At 50.4% G+C, this 12,105-nt stretch overlaps 1 protein-coding gene across 1 annotated transcript in view; it reads right to left on the bottom strand.

Annotated features, from left to right (window-relative positions):
• Positions 1-1,011: 1,011 nt before the first annotated feature.
• Positions 1,012-12,105, bottom strand: part of grm1a (glutamate receptor, metabotropic 1a) — a 58,196-nt gene continuing 47,102 nt past the window's right edge. The window contains exons 7-8 of the mRNA XM_061241586.1: positions 10,251-10,377; positions 1,012-1,946 (exon numbers count right to left, since the gene is read on the bottom strand). Coding sequence (XP_061097570.1) covers positions 1,012-1,946; positions 10,251-10,377 — 1,062 coding nt within the window. The remainder of the gene's footprint in view (positions 1,947-10,250; positions 10,378-12,105) is intronic.

Genomic DNA, 12,105 nt, shown 5'->3' with positions numbered 1-12,105 from the left:
ACAGAAGAATTGTGTGAAATTACTAATGTACATTCAACTGAATATTTCAAACACTACAGGCAGCTTTTTGGCTTGCTTTCCCCCTTCTGGGAATGGGATATACTGCAATATATTTCAAATACGACTTTCAGAAATATGTAATGATAAATATATTTCACAATCATGTATTTTCAAAAATACTTATATTACTATATCTGAGAAAGTGGCAAGTTGTATACATGCCTGTCTACAGTAAAGCAGTAGCAACCAACCCTGTTCCTGGAGATCTACTATCCAGCAGGCTTTCATTTCAACCTCAACAAAGCACTTCTCATTCACAGCTAAAGATCTTCTTGGGCTGTTAGGTGAGCCAAATTCAGGTTGAAATGAAAACCTACAGGATGGTCGCTATACCTCCAGAAACAGGGATGGTGACCACTGCCGTAAAGTGTTGCAATATAATCTTTTTTTAAATTATTTTTTTTTCCTTTTTTCTCTCCCAATTTGGTAGCCAATTGGACCCCGTCTAATTCAATTAGAGCTAGTATTAGATACACCGCCTACACCCCGTCCCTCGGTGGCCCTACGGAGAGCGACACGCCTTCTTCAAGCCGTCTCGCCACATGCTGGTAACCGTGATTCCGAGGCGCCCGAGGTGCTTTTTATTGTGCGGCGATCTACTAACCCTGCCGAGTCCCTCCCCCTGGAGCAGCGAGCCAATTATGCTGCTCCACATGAGCCAGCCAAACTTGGCTTTTGGCAGGACCGAGAATCGAACCCCGGTCCCCGGTGTGCAACTGCAGCGAACTGCACCGCAAGTCCGCTGCGTCTTAGCCTGTTGCACCACCGTGGCCCTTGCAATATCCATTTTCAATCTTGACAAAATATTTTAATTCCAATATATTTCAGTATATTCCATCTCCCTACGGGCTCAAGTTTAACGTAATTGGAAAAGGCCACGTCTTTGACTTCATCATCATCGTCATCATCATCATCATCATCTGCGCTTGCGGGTTTCGGGCAGGGCGGCACTTACTTGGCGTTGCCGGGCGGGTTCTTCTTCCGGCGGAACATGTTGAGGATGCTGTTGGTGCGGCAGGCGGCCTTGCCGTCGCCCACGTGCATGCGCACCACGTCGGACGTGGTGAAGGCGCTACGCACGTTCCTCTCGGGCTTGGCGATGATGATGTACATCTTCGGCGTGAACATGCAGCCCAGCGCCACCGTGACGCTCAGGCTGACGGAGAACGAGGTGGTGATGATCTTGTAGTTGCTGCCGAAGTAGATGGGCACGAAGGCCAGCCAGATGATGCAGGTGGTGTACATGGTGAAGGCGATGTACTTGGCCTCGTTGAAGTTGGCCGGCACGTTGCGCGTCTTGAAGGCGTAGTAGGTGCAGCTCATGATCAGCAGCCCGTTGTAGCCCAGCGGCGCCACCATGCCCATGTTGCTGGTGTTGCAGATGAGGAAGACCTCCCGGATGCTGGGGTACGACTTGACGGGCTCGGGAGGCTCCAGGATGATCAGCGTGACCTCCAGCGTGAGCTGCACGCTGACCAGGAGCGAGGCGATGACCACCTGGGCCCAGGCGCTCATGAAGCGCGGCTTGCGGGTGCAGATCTTCTTCTTGCTGCCCGCCAGGATGCGGGCGATGCGGTTGGTCTTGGTCACCAGCGCGGAGTAGCACATGGCGGAGGAGAGGCCCACCAGGAGGCGCTGGAGGTAGCAGGAGGCCACGGTGGGCCGAGCGATGAGCGTGAACGGGCAGATGTAGCCCAGGAAGATGCCCGCCAGGATGATGTAGCAGAGCTCCCGGCTGGAGGACTTGACCACGGGCGTGTCGCGGTACAGCACGAAGATGAACGTGACGAACATGGTCACCAGGATGCCCAGGCAGGAGAAGACCACGGCCACGATGGACTCCGCGTTGCTCCACTCCAGGTAGCGCAGGGTGATGGGCTGGCAGCCTGAGGGGACCAGAAGACCACAGACTCACTGAGACAACAGGCCTCAACTAAAAAATAACTCAATCTAAACAAGCACACTCTCAGAAGTAAAGTGACAGCGGATGAACATTTGTGTTCTTTGATGATCATATTTCACAAATGTGCCCTGAAAGTGCAGTAATGTTCTCTTTGGGTACAAATGAGTCTGTTTACCAAGCTGGCCCCATCCATTGTTGGCCCTAAATGACCGTTTAACTGCGAGAGGTGCCTTCTAGTATTCAGCGAGCGCAATCCTCCAGGCAATCAGGACCTAGCGGTCCTTCTCAAAAATGTTTTTCATGAGTGCAAAAACAAGAACATAATTGGATATGAAATGGTCCAAGGCAATTTTTTTAAATTGAAAAAGGTCACTGAAATGTCACCAGGAACGAAAACAGCATTGAGCTCGGAATGTGCCCCGTGTATCTTAGCATCATTGTTTTCAGTTTCACATCAACGTTAAAGCAATTTGGAGCTCTTTGATATTTTAAGATAACCATATTTAAAGAATACAGTCAATATTTAATAAGCAATACAGTCAATCTACTGTTCGGTTACCTGCAAGGCCCTTTGTCCACAATGAACGACGAATTAATTTTATGCAACTATAACATTTTAATATACATTATTGATATTTCATTACATGTTGGATACTCCATTCTGATTGGGCAGTGACTGGTCTTATATTTCTGTATAATGACCTCTGACCTCTGTAAAAGCCTCTGGGCTTTTAAGCGACCGCCTAGCTCACAGTACATTATCGTAGTTAGCCTCGCAGTTATTTTATAACAAATACTGCGTCGCGTTGAGACCAAACACAATCCACTGAGAGTGAGCTGGATCTATTGTCCTCGGTGAAATGAAGATGACACGTTCTCGCTCGTTATATCACCCGAGGTGTTAAAACCGACAGCGGCACCGTACTCTCGGCAGTGAGACGTGTCTGTGTGGGGGACGGGGGGGAGCGGATCTGAGGGTGCAGGAGTAGGAACGCTCCGATCCGCGCGGCTGGACGCGAATTTAAAAAGCGGCGTAGCGGCGTTGAGCGCTAATCCGTAGCTTCCCCCCGTCAGCCGCGCGAAACCCGTCGCCATGCTTCCCCCTGTCAGCATGAAACCCGTCGCCATGCTTCCCCCTGTCAGCCGTGAAACCCGTCTCCATGCTTCCCCCTGTCAGTGTGAAACCCGTCTCCATGCTTCCCCCTGTCAGTGTGAAACCCGTCGCCATGCTTCCCCCCTGTCAGTGTGAAACCCGTCTCCATGCTTCCCCCTGTCAGTGTGAAACCTGTCGCCATGCTTCCCCCTGTCAGTGTGAAACCCGTCGCCATGCTTCCCCCTGTCAGTCTGAAACCCGTCGCCATGCTTCCCCCTGTCAGTATGAAACCCGTCGCCATGCTTCCCCCTGTCAGCCGTGAAACCCGTCTCCATGCTTCCCCCTGTCAGCCGTGAAACCCGTCTCCATGCTTCCCCCTGTCAGCGTGAAACCTGTCGCCATGCTTCCCCCTGTCAGCCGTGAAACCTGTCGCCATGCTTTCCCCCTGTCAGCCGTGAAACCTGTCGCCATGCTTACCCCTGTCAGTCTGAAACCCGTCGCCATGCTTCCCCCTGTCAGTCTGAAACCCGTCGCCATGCTTCCCCCTGTCAGCGTGAAACCCGTCGCCATGGTTCCCCCTGTCAGCGTGAAACTCGTCGCCATGCTTCCCCCTGTCAGTATGAAACCCGTCGCCATGGTTCCCCCTGTCAGCGTGAAACCCGTCGCCATGCTTCCCCCCTGTCAGTATGAAACCCGTCTCCATGCTTCCCCTGTCAGCCGTGAAACCTGTCGCCATGCTTACCCCTGTCAGCGTGAAACCCGTCGCCATGCTTCCCCCCGTCAGCCGTGAAACCCGTCGCCATGCTTCCCCCTGTCAGTATGAAACCCGTCGCCATGCTTCCCCCTGTCAGCGCGAAACCCGTCGCCATGGTTCCCCCTGTCAGCGTGAAACCGTCGCCATGCTTCCCCTGTCAGTATGAAACCCGTCGCCATGGTTCCCCCTGTCAGCGTGAAACCCGTCGCCATGCTTCCCCCTGTCAGTATGAAACCCGTCTCCATGCTTCCCCCTGTCAGCCGTGAAACCTGTCGCCATGCTTCCCCCTGTCAGTATGAAACCCGTCGCCATGCTTCCCCCTGTCAGCCGTGAAACCCGTCTCCATGCTTCCCCCTGTCAGCGTGAAACCCGTCTCCATGCTTCCCCCTGTCAGCGCGAAACCCGTCTCCATGCTTACCCCTGTCAGCGTGAAACCCGTCGCCATGCTTCCCCCCGTCAGCCGTGAAACCCGTCGCCATGCTTCCCCCTGTCAGTATGAAACCCGTCGCCATGCTTCCCCCTGTCAGCGCGAAACCCGTCGCCATGGTTCCCCCTGTCAGCGTGAAACCCGTCGCCATGCTTCCCCCTGTCAGTATGAAACCCGTCGCCATGGTTCCCCCTGTCAGCGTGAAACCCGTCTCCATGCTTCCCCCTGTCAGCGTGAAACCCGTCGCCATGGTTCCCCCTGTCAGCGTGAAACCCGTCGCCATGCTTCCCCCTGTCAGTATGAAACCCGTCGCCATGCTTCCCCCTGTCAGCCGTGAAACCCGTCTCCATGCTTCCCCCTGTCAGCGTGAAACCCGTCTCCATGCTTCCCCCTGTCAGCGCGAAACCCGTCTCCATGCTTCCCCCTGTCAGCGCGAAACCCGTCGCCGTCGCCCCGGGGTCGAGGTACAAAGTAGGTTTTCAGCTCAACTAAAAATAAAAAAAACCTTGCTGTGTAAGGACGACAAAAAGACGACACAAGGTTCTGCAGCAAGTGCGCTGCGGGGAAGGGCAACGTGTGTGTGTGTGAGTGTGTGGTAGTGTGTGTGTTTATATGTGGATATGTGTTAATGTGTATTAATGTGTGTGTGTGTATGTATGAGTGTGTGGTAGTGTGTGTGTTTATATGTGGATATGTGTTAATGTGTATTAATGTGTGTGTGTGTGTATGTATGAGTGTGTGGTAGTGTGTGTGTTTATATGTGGATATGTGTTAATGTGTGTGTGTGTGTGTGTGTGAGTGTGTGGTAGTGTGTGTGTTTATATGTGGATATGTGTTAATGTGTATTTATGTGTGTGTGTGTGTATGAGTGTGTGGTAGTGTGTGTGTTTATATGTGGATATATGTTAATGTGTATTAATGTGTGTGTGTGTGTGTGCCCATGTGTGTTCTAGGCTGTGTGTGTGTGTGTGTGTGTGTGTGTGAGGGTGTGTGTGCGCACGTGTGTGTGTTTATATGTGGATATGTGTTAATGTGTATTAATGTGTGTGTGTATGTCCGTGTGGTTATGTGTGTACTAAGCTGTGTGTGTGTGTGTGTGTGTGTGTGTGAGGGTGTGTGTGCGCACGTGTGTGTGTTTATATGTGGATATGTGTTAATGTGTATTAATGTGTGTATGTCCGTGTGTGGTTATGTGTGTACTAAGCTGTGTGTGTGTGTGTGTGTGTGTGTGTGTGTGAGGGTGTGTGTGCGCACGTGTGTGTGTTTATATGTGGATATGTGTTAATGTGTATTAATGTGTGTGTGTATGTCCGTGTGTGGTTATGTGTGTACTAAGCTGTGTGTGTGTGTGTGTGTGTGTGTGTGAGGGTGTGTGTGCGCACGTGTGTGTGTTTATATGTGGATATGTGTTAATGTGTATTAATGTGTGTGAGCGTGTCCGTGTGGTTATGTGTGTGAGGGTGTGTATGCGCACGTGTGTGTGTTTATATGTGGATATGTGTTAATGTGTATTAATGTGTGTGTGTATGTCCGTGTGTGGTTATGTGTGTACTAAGCTGTGTGTGAGGGTGTGTGTGAGTGTGTCCGTGTGGTTATGTGTGTGAGGGTGTGTGTGCTGATGTTCATGAGTAATGCCTACTCAATCACATGGCCTGATCCTCTGGCAAAGGAGCCCCTCTGGATATTTGCAGTGTTTTATTTGCTTAACTGTCAGTGCTATCAGGATCTGGGGCTCCTGCAGGTAGCTGCTCTCCATGCAGGATGTTTGCTGAAGGAACTCAGGTGAGTTTCTTTGCTCCGGATCAAACGCCGACGCTAACACCTGGCCCTACAAGGCCTGTTCCGTAACAACTCTCTTACGCAATTCCCAACTTGTCATTCTTCTGTGACAATGGACTGCTGCTCTGGAAATGTTTTTAACAGTTTACTACAATGATGCCAATGCTGTGTTATGCAATGCGTGTGAAATAAACTGTTACTTGAATATTATTTAATAATATATAGAAAAAAAACATTTAAAAACATAGTAATCATTGCCACTTTGGTGTCAGAATAGGAAAATATTTGAATAAAGCCTACCAAGTGTATTATGAAACAAGATATATTTATTGGCATGCTTTGCTACCCCTGAGAGCAGTGCTTTTTAGTCTGGGAGTAGAAGTAACGTGGCAGGGCGGATTTTAGTCTGAGAGTTCTGTGGCAGGGCGGATTTTAGTCTGAGAGTTCTGTGGCAGGGCGGATTTTAGTCTGAGAGTTCTGTGGCAGGGCGGATTTTAGTCTGAGAGTTCTGTGGCAGGGCGGATTTTAGTCTGAGAGTTCTGTGGCAGGGCGGATTTTAGTCTGAGCATCGCATGGCAGGGCTTATTTTGGTCTGAGAACAGTATGGCATAGCAGATTTTAGTCTGAGAGCAGTGTGGGAGGGCAGATTTTAGTCTGAGAGCAGCATGCTGGGGTAGATTTTCATCTAAGAGCAGTGTGGGGGGGTAGATTTCAGTCTAAGAGCAGCATGCTGGGGTAGATTTTAGTCTAAGAGCAGTGTGGGGGGGTAGATTTCAGTCTAAGAGCAGCATGCTGGGGTAGATTTTCATCTAAGAGCAGTGTGGGGGGGTAGATTTCAGTCTAAGAGCAGCGTGGCAGGGCAGATTTTAGTCTGAGAGCAGTGTGGGGGGGTAGATTTCAGTCTAAGAGCAGCATGCTGGGGTAGATTTTAGTCTAAGAGCAGTGTGGGGGGGTAGATTTCAGTCTAAGAGCAGCATGCTGGGGTAGATTTTAGTCTAAGAGCAGTGTGGGGGGGTAGATTTCAGTCTAAGAGCAGCATGCTGGGGTAGATTTTAGTCTAAGAGCAGTGTGGGGGGGGTAGATTTCAGTCTAAGAGCAGCATGCTGGGGTAGATTTTAGTCTAAGAGCAGTGTGGGGGGGTAGATTTCAGTCTAAGAGCAGCATGCTGGGGTAGATTTTAGTCTAAGAGCAGTGTGGGGGGGGTAGATTTCAGTCTAAGAGCAGCATGCTGGGGTAGATTTTAGTCTAAGAGCAGTGTGGGGGGGTAGATTTCAGTCTAAGAGCAGCATGCTGGGGTAGATTTCAGCACTGGATCTTTCTGCTCGATGACACCGCGGAGCCCAAGCCCCCAGTGGGGGAATAAACGCAATCCAGAGCCGCAAAGCTGTGGGAAAGAGAGCCAGCTCAGAGTGGCTTTAAAACCGCCGTCACAGGAGGGTAACAGTGGATAAGGCTAGCGTACGACACCCCCCTGTCACTCACACACATTTCCGTAATATCCCGTTTCTCATTTTTATAACTGAGCGGCGACAGCTCCCTGGACTGTAGAAGAGGTTTATTTTTCTGCACTTTGGTTATTTTCGTGCAGGCTTTTTAAGAGCACAGCTGCTTCGACTCTCTGTTTTTAATCAGTGCTCATGGGCTTATTTTAAAATACTTTCCCCCCTCAGAGAACGGCGTGTCTGAGGAGAGCCGAGATTGTTTACGCGGCTGAATGTTTTCTTCAGGTGAAACTGCGAGGGCACTGCTAAATAAAATTAAGTGATGAAATGTACGATCGGATCAGCGACAGCCAATCACCGGCACAACACAAGGCTTTTCACCGAAATAAGCACCAGGGCCCTCGGCACTCCCTGTCACCCTGACAACTCGGAGAACAGCTGATTTCATTTAGGGGCATGCGCTACAGGGTTTTTTTTTACACAGCGTCCCCCTGAAAAACAGAGCCACACATCCACTACCGTAATACACTTTGTCCTTAAACTTAGTTAAAAGAGTACATAAAAAATGTACACTCTTGGGTACAGTGTAGGAACATTTTGTGTTCCTTAAGGAGAACACATTTCCCAAATGTACTCTGAAAGGTACAATACTGTACTTTTGGAGAGAATTAAGCACCTTTTACAAACAAAAATGGTACAAATGAATAGTTCATCTAATGGCAAGGGGTAAAATGTTACGTTACTATCGGGTACCACCCCAGCGACAAGTGCCTTTTTTAGCACTTTTTGTTCCTTTTTTTCTGAGAGTGTAAGCAAATATTGTTCCTCTGGTTTCTCGGTTGTTTTCTCAAATTCAGGGTTAGAAAAGGGAAAGTGATCGGGGCCGCGGTGGCGCAACAGGCTAAAACGCAGCGGACTTGGCCGGCTCACGTGGAGCAGCATAATTGGCTCGCTGCTCCAGGGGGAGGGACTTGGCCGGCTCACGTGGAGCAGCATAATTGGCTCGCTGCTCCAGGGGGAGGGACTTGGCTGGCTCACGTGGAGCAGCGTAATTGGCTCGCTGCTCCAGGGGGAGGGACTTGGCTGGCTCACGTGGAGCAGCATAATTGGCTCGCTGCTCCAGGGGGAGGGACTTGGCAGGGTTAGTAGACCACCGCACTTCGGGCGCCTTGGAATCACGGTCAGGGTCATGAGGCGAGGCGGCTTGAAGAAGGCGTGTCGCTCTCCTTCGGGCCGCCGAGGGACGGGGTGTGGGGCGGTGTATCTAATGCTAGCTCTAATTGAATCGGACGGGGTACAATTGGCTCCCAAATTGGGAGAAAAAGGGAAAAAGGTGAAGGGTGGTGGTGGTTTCCCGCGCGGGGAGTTCTCTGGGGTTACAGGAGCGGCTGAAGGAGCAAGAGCTCTGTATTTATGCACCGGGCTCTGGTTATTGTTCACACGTTCCACCTCACACGTTCTGTAAGCGCCACACTGGAATATTTCTCACACAGACTTCCCATTCTCTTTACATAGCAGCATTTCGGCTGGCACTCTGATACGTGAATAATTCAAAGCGGCTCACGAAACACCCGCAGGTCGACCCGATCTGAGCGCGTGCGGAAAATCCCAGGCAAGCGGGGAGACGTGGGAACTACAGAACAGGAAGTCCACCCGCCTGGATCAGGCTGACTCTCGTCTTATTTACATTCTGTGGTTCCTTCACAGGTATTACAGGAAGAGGGTTTCATCTCCGAGGACAAACTCGTGAAATCGACTGGAGTCTGGGAACACTAATAACCCCCCCTCCCCCCCCCCTCTCTCTCTCTCAACACCTCCCTCTAAGACTTCTTCTTGCCTCAGCAAATTGGTGTCAAAACAACAGCAGCCAGTTTCCCCAATGCATGCTGGGAAAGAACCTGGGTGAGAGAGAAAGAGAGGGTGGGTGGGGAAGGGTGTGAGAGAGAGGGAGAGAGGGAGAGAGAGGGAGAGAGGGAGAAAGGGTGAGAGGGAGAGGTTGAGGGGGAGAGAAACAGACAGTGTGAGAGAGATACTGTGTGTGTGTGTGAGCGAGACATATACTGTGTGTGAGAGAGAGAGGAGGGAGAGAGAGGGGGAGAGAGAGCGATACTGTATGTGTGTGTGTGTGTGTGTGTGTGAGAGAGAAAGAAACAGACAGTGTGAGAGAGCGATACTGTATGTGTGTGTGTGTGTGTGTGTGTGAGAGAGAGAAAGAAACAGACAGTGTGAGAGAGCGATACTGTATGTGTGTGTGTGTGTGTGTGTGTGTGTGTGAGAGAGACATATACTGTGTGTGAGAGAGAGGAGGGAGAGAGGGAGAGAGGGGGGAGAGAGAGAGCGATACTGTATGTGTGTGTGTGTGTGTGTGTGTGAGAGAGAGAAAGAAACAGACAGTGTGAGAGAGCGATACTGTATGTGTGTGTGTGTGTGTGTGTGTGTGTGTGAGAGAGTGGGGGGGGGGGGGGGAGCTGGCGGAAACCAGACAGTAAAAGTGACAGGACAAGTGAGAGATGCAATGAGTCAGAGAAAATGAGCCAAACAGGCAGAGAGAGAGAGAGAGAGAGAGAGAGAGAGAGAGAGCGAAAGGGAGGGCAAGAGACAGGGAGGGTAGTGGAATTAGAGACGCAGGAAGAGAGACAAAATAAAAGAAAGAGAGAGAGGGAGAGGGACCGAGAAAAACAGGGAGCAAAAGAGAAAGAGGGGGAGGGAGAAGGAAAGAAGGAACGAGAGAGAGTGAGGGAGAGGGAGAGAGAGAAAGAGAGAGGGAAGAGGAAGGCGGATGTGGGGCCTACCTTCCAGCTGCTCGTCGGGCCACCAGCCCAGGTCACAGGCCTTGCAGGTGAACTCGTCCAGCACGATCTCGTTATCCTTACAGGTGGTGCAGATCCAGCAGCAGCTCACCTCCCCCTTCCTGATCACCTGCACACACACAGCCAATCAGAACACAGCTCACCTCTCCCTTCCTGATCACCTGCACACACACAGCCAATCACAACACAGCTCACACACAGCCAATCACAACACAGTTCACCTCTCCTTTCCTGATCACCTGCACACACACAGCCAATCACAACACAGCTCACACACAGCCAATCACAACACAGCTCACACACAGCCAATCACAACACAATTCACCTCCCCCTTCCTGATCACCTGCACACACACAGCCAGTCAGAACACAGCTCACACACAGCCAATCAGAACACAGCTCACAGACAGCCAATCAGAACACAGTTCACCTCCCCATTCCTGATCACCTGCACACACACAGCCAATCAGAACACAGCTCACACACAACCAATCAGATCACAGTTCACACACAGCCAATCAGAACACAGCTCACCTCTCCCTTCCTGATCACCTGCACACACACAGCCAATCAGAACACAGTTCACCTCCCCCTTCCTGATCACCTGCACACACACAGCCAATCAGAACACAGCTCACACACAGCCAATCAGATCACCTGCACACACACAGCCAATCAGAACACAGCTCACCACTGCCTTCCTGATCACCTGCACACACACAGCCAATCAGAACACAGCTCACCACTGCCTTCCTGATCACCTGCACACACACACAGCCAATCAGAACACAGCTCACACACAGCCAATCAGATCACAGCTCACACACAGCCAATCACAACACAGCTCACACACAGCCAATCACAACACAGCTCACACACTGCCAATCACAACACAGCTCCCACCCGGCCAATCAGAACAGAGCTCACCTCTCCCTTCCTGATCACCTGAACGCACACACACAGCCAATGAGAATGCAGCTCTCTACTTTTACCACAGACAGGTGGCACCCAGCCAATCACAACAGAGCGCCCTGCTTTTACTACAGATCGATGGCACCCAGCCAATCAGAACACAGCTCCCGGCTTTTACCACAGACAGACATGTGGCACACAGCCAATCAGAACACAGCTCTCCGCTTTTACTACAGACAGACAGGCGGCACCCAGCCAATCAGAACACAGGTCTCCGCTTTTACTACAGACAGACAAGTGGTACCCAGCCAATCACAGCACAGCTCACAACGAGCCAATGAGAGCTCTGCTCCCTGCTTTCACCATTCTGCCAAACACAGCTAACCTGAGAACCATGGAAATTCAATATCCTGCATTATAAATTTAAGTAAAATATATTTTTCTGTCATATTTCAGATGCTGTAGATTCATTTTTCTTTCAAATTTAATATTTAATTTTTTTCAATCATTGGAGGTAGATTGCAGATTATAGTGTCCACATATTCACAATATATTTTTGCATATCCATTTCCATAAGTGCCATCAGCAGAATATAAGCAGTTTGGTTGTCCAGTACAGTCAGTGAGTCAACAGGAGAATCACTTCATGTCACTGTAGAATAAAAGGGGTGAGAAGCACTTCAGATGAGCTGGGAAAAAAGCCAAACTCCAGGTAACAAAAATGTAAACAATATTTTGGTGCATAACAAAAAAAATGAAAACCTTCGCCCAGTGCAAATCGTACATGGAGCAGTGAGGTCAGCAAAATTTGCAGAGTTTGGAGAGAGAGAGAGGGGGGGTGTGAGAGTCAGAGGGAGAGAGAGAGAGAGTGCATATGTGAGAGAGAGGGAGTGTGAGTGAGAGAGAGAGTGTGAGTGAGAGTGAGAG

Source organism: Conger conger, chromosome 5 (assembly GCF_963514075.1).
Source record: "Conger conger chromosome 5, fConCon1.1, whole genome shotgun sequence".
NCBI lineage: Eukaryota > Metazoa > Chordata > Actinopteri > Anguilliformes > Congridae > Conger > Conger conger.
Note: the sequence above shows the minus strand (reverse complement) of the source record. Positions and strands in the feature narration are given on the sequence as shown.